The sequence below is a fragment of the Bombina bombina genome, chromosome 3 (assembly GCF_027579735.1).
Source record: "Bombina bombina isolate aBomBom1 chromosome 3, aBomBom1.pri, whole genome shotgun sequence".
NCBI classification, from domain to species: Eukaryota; Metazoa; Chordata; class Amphibia; order Anura; family Bombinatoridae; genus Bombina; species Bombina bombina.
In genome coordinates this window covers 1,073,781,318-1,073,800,736 of record NC_069501.1, presented here as the reverse complement: position 1 = coordinate 1,073,800,736, position 19,419 = coordinate 1,073,781,318, and the positions used below count along the sequence as shown (strand labels likewise).

The 19,419-nt window shown below is 39.0% G+C and overlaps 1 protein-coding gene across 2 annotated transcripts in view; it reads left to right on the top strand.

The window, feature by feature from the left end:
* The first annotated feature begins 18,799 nt into the window (after nucleotides 1–18,799).
* CERS5 (ceramide synthase 5) overlaps nucleotides 18,800–19,419 on the top strand; it is a 251,544-nt gene continuing 250,924 nt past the window's right edge. Inside the window, exon 1 of one of the 2 annotated variants that reach the window (XM_053708354.1) lies at nucleotides 18,800–19,112. In XM_053708354.1, the coding sequence (XP_053564329.1) occupies nucleotides 18,940–19,112 (173 nt within the window). In that variant the 5' untranslated portion in view covers nucleotides 18,800–18,939. The remainder of the gene's footprint in view (nucleotides 19,113–19,419) is intronic. The other variant, XM_053708356.1, reaches the window with a different exon arrangement.

Genomic DNA, 19,419 nt, shown 5'->3' with positions numbered 1-19,419 from the left:
GTGTTCCTGATAACATAAGAGATTTTGTTTCTAAATACATTAAGAAGGCTATGTCTGTTATTCCTCCTTCTAGTAAACGTAAAAAGTCTTTTAAAACTTCTCATTTTTCAGATGAATTTTTAAATGAACATCATCATTCTGATACTGATATTGGTTCCTCTGATTCAGAGGATTCTGTCTCAGAGGTTGATGCTGATAAATCTTCATATTTATTTAAAATGGAATTTATTCGTTCTTTACTTAAAGAAGTCCTAATTGCATTAGAAATTGAGGATTCTAGTCCTCTTGATACTAAATCTAAACGTTTAGATAAGGTTTTTAAATCTCCTGTAGTTATTCCAGAAGTGTTTCCTGTCCCTGGTGCTATTTCTGAAGTAATTTCCAGGGAATGGAATAATTTGGGTAATTCTTTTACTCCTTCTAAACGTTTTAAGCAATTATATCCTGTGCCATCTGACAAATTAGAATTTTGGGACAAAATCCCTAAGGTTGATGGGGCTGTCTCTACTCTTGCTAAGCGTACTACTATTCCTACGGCAGATGGTACTTCCTTTAAGGATCCTTTAGATAGGAAAATTGAATGCTTTCTAAGAAAAGCTTACTTGTGTTCAGGTAATCTTCTTAGACCTGCTATATCTTTAGAGGATGTTGCTGCAGCTTCAACTTTTTGGTTAGAAGCTTTAGCGCAACAAGTAACAGATCATAATTCTCATAGCATTATTATTCTTCTACAACATGCTAATAATTTTATTTGTGATGCCATCTTTGATATCATTAGAGTTGATGTCAGGTATATGTCTCTAGCTATTTTAGCTAGAAGAGCTTTATGGCTTAAAACTTGTAATGCTGATATGTCTTCTAAGTCTACTCTGCTTTCCCTTTCTTTCCAGGGTAATAAATTATTTGGTTCTCAGTTGGATTCTATTATCTCAACTGTTACTGGAGGGAAAGGAACTTTTTTACCACAGGATAAAAAATCTAAAGGTAAATTTAGGTCTAATAATCGTTTTCGTTCCTTTCGTCACAACAAGGAACAAAAGCCTGATCCTTCATCCTCAGGAGCGGTATCAGTTTGGAAACCATCTCCAGTCTGGAATAAATCCAAGCCTTTTAGAAAACCAAAGCCAGCTCCCAAGTCCACATGAAGGTGCGGCCCTCATTCCAGCTCAGCTGGTAGGGGGCAGATTACGTTGGTTCAATTCTGTTCACAATCTCTGGATTCAGAACATTGTTTCAGAAGGGTACAGAATTGGCTTCAAGATAAGGCCTCCTGCAAAGAGATTTTTTCTTTCCCGTGTCCCAGAAAACCTAGCGAAGGCTCAAGCATTTCTGAAATGTGTTTCAGATCTAGAGTTGGCTGGAGTAATTATGCCAGTTCCAGTTCTGGAACAGGGGCTGGGGTTTTATTCAAATCTCTTCATTGTACCAAAGAAGGAGAATTCCTTCAGACTAGTTCTGGATCTAAAAATATTGAATCGTTATGTAAGGATACCAACATTCAAAATGGTAACTGTAAGGACTATCCTGCCTTTTGTTCAGCAAGAGCATTATATGTCCACAATAGATTTACAGGATGCATATCTGCATATTCCGATTCATCCAGATCACTATCAGTTTCTGAGATTCTCTTTCCTAGACAAGCATTACCAGTTTGTGGCTCTACCGTTTGGCCTAGCTACAGCTCCAAGAATTTTTACAAAGGTTCTCGGTGCCCTTCTGTCTGTAATCAGAGAACAGGGTATTGTGGTATTTCCTTATTTGGACGATATCTTGGTACTTGCTCAGTCTTCACATTTAGCAGAATCTCATACGAATCGACTTGTGTTGTTTCTTCAAGATCATGGTTGGAGGATCAATTTACCAAAAAGTTAATTGATTCCTCAGACAAGGGTAACCTTTTTAGGTTTCCAGATAGATTCAGTGTCCATGACTCTGTCTTTGACAGACAAGAGACGTCTAAAATTGATATCAGCTTGACGAAACCTTCAGTCACAATCATTCCCTTCGGTAGCTTTATGCATGGAAATTCTAGGTCTTATGACTGCAGCATCGGACGCGATCCCCTTTGCTCGTTTTCACATGCGACCTCTTCAGCTCTGTATGCTGAACCAGTGGTGCAGGGATTACACAAAGATATCTCAATTAATATCTTTAACACCGATTGTACGACACTCTCTGATGTGGTGGACAGATCACCATCGTTTAGTTCAGGGGGCTTCTTTTGTTCTTCCGACCTGGACTGTAATTTCAACAGATGCAAGTCTTACAGGTTGGGGAGCTGTTTGGGGGTCTCTGACAGCACAAGGGGTTTGGGAATCTCAGGAGGTGAGATTACCGATCAATATTTTGGAACTCCGTGCAATTTTCAGAGCTCTTCAGTCATGGCCTCTTCTAAAGAGAGAATCGTTCATTTGTTTTCAGACAGACAATGTCACAACTGTGGCATACATCAATCACAGTCCTCTGGCTATGAAGGAAGTATCTCGAATTCTGGTATGGGCGGAATCCAGCTCCTGTCTAGTTTCTGCGGGTTCATATCCCAGGTATAGACAATTGGGAAGCGGATTATCTCAGCCGCCAAACGTTACATCCGGGCGAATGGTCTCTTCACCCAGAGGTATTCCTTCAGATTGTTCAAATGTGGGGACTTCCAGAAATAGATCTGATGGCCTCTCATCTAAACAAGGAACTTCCCAGGTATCTGTCCAGATCCAGGGATCCTCAAGCGGAAGCAGTGGATGCATTGTCACTTCCTTGGAAGTATCATCCTGCCTATATCTTTCCGCCTCTAGTTCTTCTTCCAAGAGTAATCTCCAAGATTCTGAAGGAATGCTCGTTTGTTCTGCTGGTAGCTCCAGCATGGCCTCACAGGTTTTGGTATGCGGATCTTGTCCGGATGGCCTCTTGCCAACCGTGGACTCTTCCGTTAAGACCAGACCTTTTGTCGCAAGGTCCTTTTTTCCATCAGGATCTCAAATCCTTAAATTTAAAGGTATGGAGATTGAACGCTTGATTCTTAGTCAAAGAGGTTTCTCTGACTCTGTGATTAGTACTATGTTAGTTACAGGCTCGTAAATCTGTATCTAGGGAGATATATTATAGAGTCTGGAAGACTTATATTTCTTGGTGTCTTTCTCATCATTTTTCCTGGCATTCTTTTAGAATTCCGAGAATTTTACAGTTTCTTCAGGATGGTTTGGATAAAGGTTTGTCTGCAAGTTCCTTGAAAGGACAAATCTCTGCTCTTTCTGTTCTTTTTCACAGAAAGATTGCTAATCTTCCTGATATTCATTGTTTTGTACAAGCTTTGGTTCGTATAAAACCTGTCATTAAGTCAATTTCTCCTCCTCCGTTTGAACCTATGCATTCGTTGGACATCAAATTACTTTCTTGGAAAGTTTTGTTCCTTTTGGCCATCTCTTCTGCCAGACGAGTTTCTGAATTATCTGCTCTTTCTTGTGAGTCTCCTTTTCTGATTTTTCATCAGGATAAGGCGGTGTTGCGAACTTCTTTTAAATTTTTACCTAAGGTTGTGAATTCTAACAACATTAGTAGAGAAATTGTGGTTCCTTCTTTGTGTCCTAATCCTAAGAATTCTAAGGAGAGATCATTGCATTCTTTGGATGTAGTTAGAGCTTTGAAATATTATGTTGAAGCTACTAAGAATTTCCGAAAGACTTCTAGTCTATTTGTTATCTTTTCCGGTTCTAGGAAAGGTCAGAAGGCCTCTGCCATTTCTTTGGCATCTTGGTTGAAATCTTTAATTCATCATGCTTATGTCGAGTCGGGGAAAACTCCGCCTCAAAGGATTACAGCTCATTCTACTAGGTCAGTTTCTACTTCCTGGGCGTTTAGGAATGAAGCTTCGGTTGATCAGATTTGCAAAGCAGCAACTTGGTCTTCTTTGCATACTTTTACTAAATTCTACCATTTTGATGTGTTTTCTTCTTCTGAAGCTGTTTTTGGTAGAAAAGTACTTCAGGCAGCTGTTTCAGTTTGAATCTTCTGCTTATAATTTCAGTTTTTTTCATTATCAATTTAATCTTTATTTTGGGTGTGGATTATTTTTCAGCGGAATTGGCTGTCTTTATTTTTTCCCTCCCTCTCTAGTGACTCTTGCGTGGAAAGATCCACATCTTGGGTAGTCATTATCCCATACGTCACTAGCTCATGGACTCTTGCTAATTACATGAAAGAAAACATAATTTATGTAAGAACTTACCTGATAAATTCATTTCTTTCATATTAGCAAGAGTCCATGAGGCCCACCCTTTTTTGTGGTGGTTATGATTTTTTTGTATAAAGCACAATTATTCCAATTCCTTATTTTATATGCTTTCGCACTTTTTTCTTATCACCCCATTTCTTGGCTATTCGTTAAACTGAATTGTGGGTGTGGTGAGGGGTGTATTTATAGGCATTTTAAGGTTTGGGAAACTTTGCCCCTCCTGGTAGGAATGTATATCCCATACGTCACTAGCTCATGGACTCTTGCTAATATGAAAGAAATGAATTTATCAGGTAAGTTCTTACATAAATTATGTTTTTGCACCAGCTATTGCATCACTCCAGGTAGATTTAGAAAGATGGAAGAACCTGCCTCTATCTCTTATGGGCCGAATACACTTAATAAAAATGATCTCCCTTCCCAAATTTATATATATCTTCCAGGCCCTCCCACTCCAATTATTGAGGAAAGACTGTCAGTTAATCAATAAATTCATAACACAATTCATTTGGTGTAAAAAAAAGCCTAGGATAGCGCTGAAACGTTTGTGTGCCAGGAAAGAGGCTGCAGGTATGGCTCTTCCTGATTTTGAGTTGTATAATATAGCTTCCAATTTAAAATTTGTCTGGGACTGGTTTTCTGACAAAAGACATTTCTCCTTGCTTGAAATTGAAGGAGCCCTAGTAGCACCTTATGCCCTTAAAGCATTAACACACATGCCTTTAAAATTAATCCCCTAAGAAATAAGGGGGATGTTAATCATAGACCAACCAATACGGGCTTGGCGTCAATTTTGTTCTAGAATTGGGATAAATCATAGAGGGTCATCTTTTTTAACAATTAAAGGTAATCCTGAATTTGAGGAAGGCTATGACTCTGCTAGATTCAATGCCTGGTCAGATCTAGGGATTAATTATATTTCACAGTTACTTAAAAAAGAAGATAACTCGATTAAAACTTTTAACGAATGTAAATCAGAATATAATATGCCAAATCGCCTTTTCTTTTCTTATCTACAAATACGCCACTATGTTGAACAGTGTAGGAAAATAAAGGCAATAGAATGGGACAATGACACACTTAGGCAGATAATTAGTTTGTTTCAGGTGGGAAAATTTTCCATCGCGCACTCATATTATGCCTTACAAACTTCTCAAGAACAAAGCAATAAAAGATATTTGGAACTCAAATGGGATCTATTAGGTGAAAATTCACAAGAATCAGATTTAATTAAGAACTCTGGAGATAGGGTAGCAAATGCGATGAGAGGAGAATATTTTAAAGAACAACAGTTAAAGATTTTGTATCAATGTTATTATACACCCAGCTGGCAGGCCCAATGGGATAAAAAACATGAGAAGACAGTCTGTAGCAAATGTAAATATTATGCAGCAGATATGACCCATCTTTTTTGGTCCTGTCCAGTAATTCAAAGATTCTGGGGGAAAATTTCATTCTGGGCCACCAAAATCCTAAATAAATATTTTCAAGTAAGTAAACATGCAGTTTTTTTCCTGGTAACCCAGGAAGAAGCAGGCCCTAGCCATTTATTAATAAACACAATGGTATTGCTTGGTAGGAAACTTGTATTAAAACATTGGCAGTCTAATAAAGAACCTAAATTTTCTGAATTTAAAAATGGGATAAAATATCAAATGTTCCAAGAACAAGCTTCAGTACAGGCACAGATAGATAATAACATCAGGTCTTTCTTAAATAAATGGGGGATTTTTATCAAATCTCTAGAACAGGAAACTCAAAAATTGGTCTTGCAGCCGTTTAAGAACTCTCTCTACTTATTAGAAGCTAACTTAAGAGGTGAGTGGCTGTTTGCCTGAAAGAATGTGGTGGAAACTAGTAGGGGAGGGGTGTTTTTTTTTTCTCTCCCTGTGTGTGTGCCGGTTAGGGTCTGGAGAAGATAGCATTATTGGAAACTATAGTTTTGGTAAGGGTTTTTATGTATTAAGAAATTATGCCATGTCAGAACTGTCTTCTTTGTTGAATGGCTAGGTGTACATCTCTATCCGCTGAAGGTGCCTACTAATTTCTAAGCGAGACTGTATTCTGCTCTGTATTATTGTACACTTGTGGATGCACACTGCTACTTTATCTGCTTTTGTGTTGGAACACCTATTGTCAATTGTTCTTTTTTCGGGCAAAATAAAAAAGAAAAGTTAAAAAAAAAAAAGAACAGAGAGAAGAAACAACAATTTCCTGATTAATATTTCTATCAGAAACCACTTTAGGGAGAAACCCCAATTTAGTACGAAGAACTGCCTTATCAGCATGAAAGATAAGGTAAGGAGAATCACACTGCAAAGCCGAGAGTTCTGAAACTCTCTGAGCAGAAGAAATAGCAATAAGAAACAAAATCTTCCAAGATAACAGCTTAATATCTATGGAATGCATTGGCTCAAACGGAGCCTGCTGCAAAACTTTAAGAAGAAGATTGAGGCTCCACGGAGGAGCAACGGGTTTAAACACAGGCCTGATTCTGACTAGGGCCTGACAAAAACATTGAACATCTGGCACATCCGCCAGACGCTTATGTAAAAGAATAGATAATGCAGAAATTTGACCTTTCAGAAAACTGACTGACAACCCTTTCTCCAGACCTTCCTGGAGAAAATACAAAATTCTAGGAATCCTGACCCTACTCCAAGAGTAGCCTTTTGATTCACACCAATAAACGTATTTACGCCATACCTTATGGTAAATTTTCTGAGTAACAGGCTTGTGAGCCTGAATCATGGTCTCAATGACCGACTCAAAAAAACCCACGCTTAGTCAGAACTAAGCGTTCAATCTCCAAGCAGTCAGCTTCAGAGAAATGAGATTTGGATGGAGGAAAGGACCCTGAGTTAGAAGGTCCTTCCTCAGAGGTAACCTCCAAGGTGGAAGAGATGACATCTTCACCAGGCCTGCATACCAGATCCTGCGAGGCCATGCAGGTGCAATTAGAATAACTGAGGAAACAGGTATGCTAGATAGAAATTCCAAGGAACCGCCAGAGCATCTATAGAGCTGCCTGCGGATCTCTTGACTTTAAACCGTGCCTTGGAAGCTTGGCGTTCTGCCAAGTCGCTATCAGATCCAACTCCGGCACCCCACACTTTAGGGTTAACCTGGAGAACACCTCCGGAATGGAGAGCTCAATCCCCGGGATGAAATGTCTGTCTGCTCAGAAAATCCGCTTCCCAGTTGTCCACTCCTAGAATGTGGATGGCAGATAGAAACATAGAATTTGACGGTAGATAAGAACCAAAAAGGCCCATCAAGTCTACCCATATTACATGTTACTTTTTCCTTAGGATAGCCTTATGCATTTCCCAGGAATTTTTAAATTACTTTAAGGCTCCACGGAGGAGCAACGGGTTTAAACACAGACCTGATTCTGATCAGGGCCTGATAAAAACATTGAACATCTGGCACATCCGCCAGACGCAACAATTTCGAGTTTCCGTCCACTGAAGACTCTGAGACACCTTCTTCATGGCTAAGGAACTCCGACTTCCTTCCTGGTGGTTAATGTAAGCCACTGAGGTGATATTGTCTGATTGGAACCTGATACAACGGGCTATAGACAACTGGGTTCAAGTCATCAGAGCATTGTAAATCGCTCTCAACTCCAAGATGTTTATGGGGACAGCAGACTCCTCCCAAGACTATAGTCCATGAGCCTTTAACAAGTCCCAGACTGCTCCCCAGCCTGGCGTCCGTGGTCACCCAGGAAGGTCTTCGGAAGCATGTGCCCTGAGACAGATGCTCCTGAGAAAGCCACCAGGAAAGAGAGTATCTTGTCCACTGGTCTAGATCTATCCTCTGAGACAGATCTGAATGGTCTCCATTCCATTGTCTGAGCATGCATAATTGCAGAGCTCTCAAATGGAATTGAGCAAAGGGAATGATGTTCATGGAACTGACCATCAGACCAATTACCTCCATACATTGAGCCACTGATAGCCGAACAGTAGACTGTAGAGAGAGGTAAGAAGAAAGAATTTTGAATTTTCTGACTTCTGTCAGAAAAGATAGGGAATGTATGATGGTCCCTAGGAAAACCACCCTTGCAGCTGGAACAAGAGAACTCTTTTCCTGATTCACTTTCCATCTGTGGGAACGTAGAAAAGACAACAAGATCCCTGTATGAGAATTTGCTTGTTGAAAAGATGGTGCCTGAACCAATATGTTGTCCAGGTAGGGCGCCACTGAAATTCCCCCGAGACCTGATCATTGCCCCCAGAACCTTTGAGAAACTTCTGGGAGCTGTGGCAAGGCCAAACGGAAGAGCCACAAACTGAAAGTGTTTGTCTAGGAAAGCGAATCTCAGGGACTTTTGATGATCCCTGTGGATGGGAACATGAAGATACGCATCCTTCAGGTCTATAGTCATCATAAACTGACCTTCTTGGACCAAAGGAAGAATGGAACGAATGGTTTTCATTTTGAAAGACGGTATCCTGAGAAACTTGTTGAGACACTTTAGGTCTAAAATGGGTTGAAAAGTTCCCTCTTTTTTGGGAACCACAAACAGATTTGAATAAAATCCAAGACCCTGTTCCCTTACTGGAATCTGCCCCTGGGAGGGAAAGATTTGAATTCTTTTTTGTAACCCTGAGATACTATGTCCACAGCCCAAGGATCCTGGGACATCTCATATCCATGCTTGACAAAACAGGGAAAATCTGCCCCCCACTTGATCCGATCCCAGACTGGGGGCAGACCCTTCATGCTGACTTAGACTCAGCTGAAGGTTTCTTTGATTGCTTCCCCTTGTTCCAAGACTGATTAGGTTTCCAAGAAGACTTGGACTGCTCCTGCTTGGAAGAGGAAGACTTTTGACCCTTGAAGTTACGAAAGGAACGAAAATTACTTTGATGTCCTTTGAGTCTGTTCTTTTTGTCTTGCGGTAGAAATGCCCCTTTTCCACCCATAATATCAGAAATTATTTCTGCCAGGCCAGGCCCAAACAAAGTTTTACCCTTGTAAGGAAGCGCCAGAAGCTTGGATTTGGAGGTAAGATCAGCTGACCAAGCTTTTAGCCACAAAGCCCTGTGGGCTAGGACAGTGAAGCCAGACATCTTGGCTCCCAGTCTAATAACTTGCATGTTAGCATCAGAAATAAAGGAATTGGCTAGATTGAGAGCCTTAATCCTATCTTTCCTCCAATGGAGTCTCTTCTAAAATTGATTCAGACAAGGCATCACACCAATAAGATGCTGCACTTGCTACTGTTGCAATACAAACTGCAGGTTGCCATTGAATACCCTTATGAACATTCATCTTTTTCAAATAAGCCTCCAGCTTCTTGTCCATGGGATCCTTAAAGTAGCAGCTATCCTCTATAGGGATCATAGTTCTCTTAACCAGAGGAGAAATAGCCCCTTCTACTTTAGGCACCGTGCATCATGAATCTTTAATGGAGTCAGCAACAGGAAACATCTTTTAAAAACATGAGAAGTGGAAAAATGTATCCCTGGCTTCTCCCATTCCTGTGAAATAATCTCTGTCACACGGTCTGGAACAGGAAACACTTCCACAGAGTTAGACACATCATAGTATTTATTAAGCTTACTAGATTTTTTAGGGTTGACCACGACAGGAGAGTCGGAGTCGTCCAGAGTAGCCAATACCTCCTTTAACAGTACACAAAGGTGTTAAAGCTTAAACCTGAAGTTTACTTCTTCAGCATCAGACAAATTATTTATACTGTCAGAATCTGAGATTTCACCCTCAGAAGTTACCTCCTCTTCAGAGTTATGAGGGAGAGCAACCTGCGAAGCAGGAGCAGGAACAGACACCTTACTATCTGAAAAATGTTTAGATTTCCTCTTGTGTTAACAAGGTACTACAAGTTGAGTGGGGGAACGAAGAGTGGGCGGTGAGAAAATCCAAGCTGCAGAGGTAATCTGATGTTGATTGAAGTGCCGAATTGAGAACTGGGAATTCCGGGTAACGGTGGGGAAGAAGAAATAAAATGTGAGTAAGCACGGCCAGATAGAATCTCGGCCCTATATCTTTAAACTGCCAAAGGCATAAAGACTGCTACAATTATTGCATCCCCTCTCAGGAAAATAGTACCAGAAGAGTGTGACATATTGTTGACATAACCTCTGTTCTTTTCCTGTTTTCTCCTTATTAAAAGACGGCATAATTTGAGCCTATTTTTTTACTATTCTACGCCCTACGAATTGGATATTCTTTAAAGACATCCTTTAAAAAACATAACTGTGTTAGATCAAGTACCGCAAAGTGGGTAAAGGCTTGGTCGTATGGCAATAAAAAGACAGGAATTGTCAATTTACATGCTAACCAGGAAAAGAAGATAAATATTATATGTGATGAAAGTAATGTGAAATAACTTTGGTTTAATACTGGTTGTGCAATATACCAAAAAGTCTCTAATATTTTACAGCATACTCTAAAAACGGTTGGCTATATGGTTAAAAGAGACTGTTAGAACAACAAAGCAATCTTAAATTCAGCTATATTGAATAAGGATGTAGCAGAGTGTAAACATTATCCTTTACCATTCCTCTGCTTAGGCTATATGTTTTTCCTGTTTTGTAAAATATTACAAGTAATAGAGTTAAGATGCATTGTGTAAAGTAGGGGGTAAATGATATTTAAGCAGAATATAGTATGCAAATTCAATATTTACAAATTATTTATGTAAGATTAATAGGAGGCACTCAGTGAAGAATTGTAAAGCAGGAAAACTAATTGTAAGTCTATTAGTATTGAATGAGGACATATTAGAGTGCTCTTATCTATGGTTTTTCTCTCCTTGCTTAGCCTACGTGTTTTTTAGTGGTTAGAACAGTGTCAGTAATAAGCTAAAATATATGGTGTAAGTAGGCGAGAAGTACCAGAATATAGCACAGATTAAATCTGCAGCTATATTAGTCTGCAAAACTTAATAGCAGACTCTAGCCTGTGAAAAGTTTTTGGTTGAATATTGGAAGCACAATACATCAAAATGTCCTGATAATGTTCTACTGCATACATTAAAAGTTGTTTTTTGGGTGGCTATAAGAGGCTGTCTAATAAAGTTATTTAATTTAGCTATATTGAATTAGATTGTAGCAAACATCAGTCTCTATCTTTTCCCTTCTTAGGCTGTAGGGTTTTTTTTTTTTCCTGCTGGGAAAATATCATTAGCAACGAAGCTAAGACGTATTGTGTAAAACAGGGGGTTAATGACTTTTAAGTAGAAGATAGTATCCAACACTATATATCTAGAAATAAGCTCTGTGAGATTAATAGTGACGCTCAATGAAATAAGGCAAAGCAGAAAAGCTGATTGTAAATGCATGGGTATAGAATGATATTATACCAGAATAACAGACTATAGCCTGCTTAATTCTATAAGTGGTTTCTATAGGGTCAACAAAGGTGGTTCAGTGAAAGATTGAGTAAACTATAGACAAGATATACTGTGTATAACAAAGGAAAATATCTCACTGGGTAATAAAGGGATTATATTCATAGAAGCAACACAGGCAAGTTAAGATGGAATATTGGTAAGAGGGTCATTTGGCTTAAGTTGATTATAAGGCATTGCCACTTTAACACTGCACGGTGCATATATTAAATTAAATTTCCACTAGTCTAAATAGACATCACCAAGTTCGATATATAATTTACACGTCCCCTTTCCCCTTCCCCACACTATGTTCACACGTAAGGCTCATGTTTAAGCTTGAGTAATTAATTATTATTTCTTCACCAACACTTATGGAAAAGTTTGTCACAATTAAAACCAGGTCACCGGCAATGCCGCCCAAAGGGAAAGAAAAAAATAAAAATACTAAAAGATATAGTTTGGAAATAGCCAATGATAGCCTAACAGAGACAACCAAGCTAAATATATGCCCTACAGAGTCTCAGGATCTGGTAAAAGAGATCTCTGACATTATGCTACCACAATTTGAGCAATTTAAAAAATAAATAATAGAATTAGCGTCTAAAGTAAAGCAATTTTCAGTCCGACTTTCTGAAGCGGAAAACATAATTTTCGATATGGAGGATATAAGCTTGAGACATGAGACAGAGATTAAGGAACAGGGAAACCAGATAGGTACACTTCAAAATAAAATTGAGAAATTAGAAGAACGCGCAAGACGCAATAACATAAGAATAAATAGGTTTACCCGAATCTAAGGAATTTCAAGATCTACTAAAATTCACTGCAATTCAACTACCACAAATATTAGGTATGCAAATACCCTTACAAGGTATACAAGTAGAAAGAGCACATAGGGTAGGCACTGCAAGAACATATCCAGATGGTAAAACACAAAACAGACCAGTCTTGGTTAAATATTTACATTTTCAGGATAAAGTCAGTATAATGAGACAATATAAACAAAGAATGCTAGTAATAATGGGTGTAAAAGTGAATTTATTTTCACTACAGGGAGTCAAAAATATTTTAGGTTTAGCACTAATAAAAAAAACATCTTAATTAAAAGTTAATGCAGATGTTTGAGAATTAAAAGAGATACATTTAAAATTTATTTTTTGAAAAATGTAAGAGAACAAAGAAATCTTTATTAAAAGGGACAGTCAAGTAAAAAAAAAAAACTTTCATTATTTAAATAGGACATGTAATTTTAAACGACTTTCCAATTTACTTTTATCACCAATTTTGCTTTGTTCTCTTGGTATTCTTAGTTGAAAGCTAAACCTAGGAGGTTCATATGCTAATTTCTTAGACCTTGAAGGCCGTCTCTAATCTAAATGCATTTGGACAGTTTTTCAACACTAGAGGGCGTTCATGTGTTTCATGTAGATAACATTGAGCTCATGCACGTGAATTTACTGAGGATTGAGCACTGATTGGCTTAAATGCAAGTCTGTCAAAAGAACAGAAATAAGGGGCAGTCTGCAGAGGCTTAGATACAAGTTACAGAGATAAAGTGTGTATTAATATAACTGTGTTGATTATGCAAAACTGGGGAATGAGTAATTAAGGGATTATCTTTTAAAACAACAAAAATTCTGGTGTTGACTAATCCTTTAAAGATACTTTGTAGCAAGATAGGCTTTGTTAACACATACTGTATGTGAATCATATGCTTCTCTCTGTGATTTCAGAGCGAAATGTCTTTATTATGCAGAGATTATAAGAGATTTACATTTCATTTAATGTGTTGTTTAAACATCGACAAATGTACAGAGAAAATAATTTACATCATTTGCTTGTAAACACATTTTTAAATGACATAAAACCCAAAATTTGTCTTTCATGATTCAGATAGAACATACAATTTTAACCCTTTAATGACCACAGCACTTTTCCATTTTCTGTCCGTTTGGGACCAAGGCTATTTTTACATTTTTGTGGTGTTTGTGTTTAGCTGTAATTTTCCTCTTACTCTTTCCAAAGATACCATTATTTTCATCTTATAATTTACTATAAAAAAAGTATAAAATATGAGGGAAAAAATAACACACTTTTTCTAACTTTGACCCCCAAAATCTGTTACATATCTACAACCACCAAAAAAGTCCCATGCTAAATAGTTTCTAAATTTTGTCCTGAGTGTAGAAATACCCAATGTTTACATGTTCTTTGCTTTTTTTGCAAGTTATAGGTCCATAAATACAAGTAGAACTTTGCTATTTCCAAACCACTTTTTTTCAAAATTAGCGCTAGTTACATTGGAACACTAACATCTTTCAGGAATCCCTGAATATCCATTGACATGTATATATTTTTTAGAAGACATCCCAAAGTATTGATCTAGGCCCATTTTGGTATATTTCATGCCACCATTTCACCGCCAAATGCGATCAAATAAAAAAAATTGTTCACTTTTTCACAAACTTTAGGTTTCTCACTGAAATTATTTATAAACAACTTGTGCAATTATGGCATAAATGGTTGTAAATGCTTCTCTGGGATCCCCTTTGTTCATAAATAGCAGACATATATGGCTTTGGCTTTGCTTTTTAATAATTAGAAGGCTGCTAAATGCCACTGCGCACCACACGTGTATTATGCCCAGCAGTGAAGGGAATAATTAGGGAGCATGCAAGGAGCTTCTATGGTTAATTTTAGATTTAGTGTAGTGTAGTAGACAACCCCAAGTATTGATTTAGGCCCATTTTGGTATATTTCATGCCACCATTTCCCCGCCAAATGCGATCAAATAAAACAAAAACGCTAAATTTTTCACAATTGTAGGTTTCTCACTGAAATTATTTACAAACAGCTTGTGCAATTATGGCACAAATGGTTGTAAATGCTTCTCTGGGATCCCCTTTGTTCAGAAATAGCAGACATATATGACTTTGGCGTTGCTTTTTGGTAATTAGAAGGCCGCTAAATACTGCTGCACATCACACGTGTATTATGGCTAGCAGTGAAGGGGTTAATTAGGTAGTTTGTTGGAGCTTGCAGGGTTAATTTTAGCTTTAGTGTAGAGATCAGCCTCCCACCTGACACATCCCACCCCCTGATCCCTCCCAAATAGCTCCCTTCCCTCCCCCACCCCACAATTGTCCCCGCCATCTTAAGTACTGGCAGAAAGTCTGCTAGTACTAAAATAAAAGGTTTTTTATTTATTTTTTAAGCATATTTACATATGCTGCTGTATAGGATCCCCCCTTAGCCCCCAACCTCCCTGATCCCCCCCAAAACAGCTCTCTAACCCTCCCCCTCTGCATTATTGGGGGCCATCTTGGGTACTGGCAGCTGTCTGTCAGTACCCAACTTGCAAAAAAAAAAGTTGTTTTTTTTCTGTAGTGTAGCTTCCCCCCCCCCCACAGACCAACCCCCACACCTTGATTGATTATTTTTTTTTAAACTTTTATTCCCCTTTTTGTAGCACTTTTATTAAACTTTTTGCTGTAGTGTAGCGGTTCTCACCCGCTCCCTCCCCGTGCACGCGCCCGCCCTCCCGTGCACGTGCGCGCCCCCGGTCCTGCTCCCACCCACCAATGAGGAAAGCCACCAATCTCCGGTGCAGAGAGGGCCACAGAGTGGCTCTCTCTGCACCGGATGGCTTAAAAAGGTTATTGCAGGATGCCTCCATATCGAGGCATCACTGCAATAACCGGAAAGCAGCTGGAAGCGAGCAGGATCACTTCCAGCTGCTTTCCACACCGAGGACGTGCAGGGTACGTCCTCAGGCGTTAACTGCCTTTTTTTTGAGGACGTACCCTGCACGTCCTTGGTCGTTAAGGGGTTAAACAACTTTCCAATTGACTTCTATTATCTATTTTGCTTGATTCTCTTTGTGTGCTTTGTTGAAAAGCATATCTAGATAGGCTCAGGAGCTAGCTGCTTGTATGACCATTTTTATTGGTTTACAAATTAGTTAAGCTATCTATGAGTGCGTTGTTGCTTCTTTAATAAAAGATACCAAGAGAATGAAGGAAAATAGATAACAGAAGTAAATTGGAAAGTTGTTTAAAAAGTATAATCTATCTGTATCCCAAAAGAAAAAATGTTGGGTTTTATTCTCTTTAATGTGTTCCTAATTACTTTTTATACTGACATTTCCCTTATAACTTCTATTATTTTTTTTTTTATAATACAAATCTTTAATTACAAATACAATTTTTTGGGGGGAGCACAATCCTTTTTGGAAGTATGCTTTTGTTTTTTTGGAAATACAATATTTTTTCTTTTGGAAGTAATTTTTTTTTGTTGGTATTACACTTCCATTACACCTCCAGCATGGGTCAAAACATTGTCAAAAATAAATGCTAGTTCCCATTTTGCTAAAGGACTTGTGATGTCAGCAGTCTGTTTTGTTTTTAATTAAATATGTCAAAATGGCTGACAAAAACAATATTCCTTAGTATATTATTGTAAAAAAAAACAAAAAAAAACCACAATAAGGCAGAATAAGCACTTAAAGGGACAGTCAAGTAAAAAAAACAAAAAACTTTCATGATTCAAATAGGGCATGTAATTTTAAACAACTTTCCAATTTACTTTTATCACCCATTTTGCTTTGTTCTCTTGGTATTCTTAGTTGAAAGCTAAACCTAGGAGGTTCATATGCTAATTTCTTAGACCTTGAAGGCTGCCTCTAATCTAAATGCATTTTTATAGTTTTTCACCACTAGAGGGCATTAGTTCATGTGTTTCATATAGATAACATTGAGCTCATGCACATGAATTTACCATGGAGTCAGCTCTGATTGGCTAAAATGCAAGTCTGTCAAAAGAACTGAAATAAGGGGGCAGTCTGCTGACGCTTAGATACAAGGTAATTGCAGAGGTAAAACGTGTATAATTATGAATGTGTTGGTTATGCAAAACTGGGGAATTGGTAATTAAGGGATGATCTATCTTTTAAAACAACAATAATTCTGGTGTTGACTGTCCCTTTATGGCATATTAAATAAAGCATGCTGTATGGTAAATGACAATATAAAAAAAACTTACAGTCAGAAAGAAGACCACATGATACAGACCGTTTTCCTGCTACCATAAAAACTGTAATTAAAACATCAAAATCAATATTTCTCTGTATAGTGTTGTATGATGCAAAAGAGAATGATCACTTCATGTTGTACGTTACATGATAAATGTTAAAAAGTTTACTTGTCCTGAGATGATGCTGATGTGCTGGGGTTGTCAACCATTTCCCCAGTAGCTAGTTTCTAGGGCCACATTTGGCAAGCGCCGTGTCCCAGCGCCAGTTAAATCCCGGGGGATGAGGTGGCGCAGGGAAGACGTAACAGTTTTGGGAGCGTTAAGAAAATGCTCCCAAGCCGCGTCATAGTGAGCCGAGACGCTTGCTCTTCTCACTACCAGCGTAACCAGCAAGCTGGGGGTGACGTCATCTGAGCGTTCAGCGAATGCCCAGCACCTCACTTGGAAGGGTTCCCCAAATGCTCCAAGGTGAGCACTGGGCTCGCTGGAGACGCTTGCCGATCCCGGCCTAGGCAAACTGCTGAACTGACTTGCTGTGACATCACAAATCCTTTAGCAAAATGGGAACTAGAATTTATTTTTGACAGGGTTTTCACACATGCTGTGTGTGACTAAAAAAAAAAAAAAAAAAAATACATCCAAAATATTTTTTTTTATTGTATTTCCAAAAAACAAAATTATCTATTAGAAAAAAAAATGGTATTAAAAAAAATGTAGATTTGTATTCTATGTCAAAATGTTTATACAATTATAAAGAATTTCAGACAGCAATCGTATTCCATAAGCAGGCCTAATAGTTAAATTGTAGCACTGACTCAAATTCTTAAAGCTGTTAAGAACCATACATTTGCAAGTACCTTTTTTATATGCTCTACCTAGGACAAAGAAACAAGTAAATTAAAGGAAAATTGGGACTTGGATAAGTAAAGCAGAATAAAAATAAGCCCTATGTATGCAGCACCTCCCTTCACTCTTAAAATGTAATTTTGCAGAACTCCAGATCCTCTTGTTGCTCTTCCTCTTTATGTTTGGTACCACAATTTGGAACCTGGGGCTACCAAAAGATACATCACTAACCACCGCTAAACTGCCCATGGCACACTTGTCTACAGCACATAGTTCACCTTGGCTGCCATGACTCCGAATAAAACAAGAAAAAAGCAGGCCCCTCATAAAGCACTGGTTCCTGTTCAGGTGCCTACCTCCCACCATGTCACATTCTGCAACCAGTGCTGGGAAGCTGGGGCTGAGTCAGGGAGACCTGGGGCAAAGCTGTAGGAAAATGAGGTCAGACCTCACAGTCTCCTGCAGTATTGCCAATTTGTCACAGGTCGGGAGGTCTGTCTGGGAAGTATGCAGAGGCAGTGTGTGGGCAGACTGGGAGCTATGAAAACCCGAATCATTATTATAGTCCACCTAAACAATTCAGGTTTTCCTCCTGTTCCATCATTTGCTTGACACCTTCCTTATGGGATTGGGGGCTTGGTACTAGGCTGAGCCTGAGTGAGTCTGAGACTTGTAGGCAGTGATAGGTATCTCATAGGCGGAGCCATGACGTACAGAGGCAGAATCAAAGGCGTTCGGTGGGTAGGGTTAGGCAGAGCATCTGAGCAAGCATGGAAGTTTTCTGGACAGCCACTTTTAAAGGAAAAAAAAGATGTGGGAGCTGGGAGGGTAGCTTGGTAGAGGGATCCCAAACTTTGATAGTTTAGCTATATGAGGCATAGTTTGGATGATCTGCTCAAAGGTATATGCTATTTTTTACACCTCCAATAAGCATATAAAGAGGTGGACGGGTTTTAAACAAATAGGTAATGGTAGAATATGAAGCATTGTAACAATAGGTGATACGTGGAAAAAAATAAAAATAACTTTGTATGTAGATTCATGTGGAAATATCGTATTTTTATGAATAAAGCAAAATTAAAATCATCCGCTAGAGGGAACCTTTTCAGTAGCTCAAGCGTAATGAGATGTCAGCAAATGGCAATAGGAGGGCAAGTTAAATTATAAACCTTTAGCAACGTTAGCTGGCGCTATAATGAGACCAGGGAAGTGGAAACTAATGAGAGTAGTAAGATGGCGACCACCGATTAAGTGTGCAAACATGTCAGATGATGCTTTTGGGTGTAGTAAGATGGCAGAGAGATGGATGCACGATTCCGGGTGCGGTCTGTTGTAGAGGAGGAGTTATTGAATAAGCCTGCTGACTGAGTACCGCCTAGTTTCCGTGTCAGACTGATCAGCGGGGGACCGCGTCTTCCCCCGTGCTATCCTTCCTGGTACCCCGGGTGTCTCCGTGGTGCGGCGGAAGATGGCGGCTCTCTCAGCCTGGTTCTGGAATGAGCGATTCTGGCTGCCACAGAACGTTACATGGGCTGACCTAGCGGATACCGAGTCTGGGGAGCAGTACCCGCGGGCCGGACATATTCTTTCCGCCTTTCCTATTGCGCTGGGGATCTTTGCAGTTAGGCTACTCTTTGAAAGGTGAGAAAATGCCTTGGACTTGTATCTCTCACATATTATATACCTGTCTTCCGGGAGGTACAGATGATATGGTTAGGCCCGTATGTATATTCTTAGTGACACAAGTAACTGTCACTTTTGTGTTGTATAAATCATCAATAACTCTGTTGATTACGCTAAGCCAGGGGCTATGATAGTTGCTGTGTAGGAAATCACGTGTATGCAGCACACTGGACTTCACTGGACCGTTATTAATGGTCTATGTAGAAGTGATTTATTTATTAAGAATTTATGAAAAGTTTATTGATATTTGCGTGGAGCAGTACTC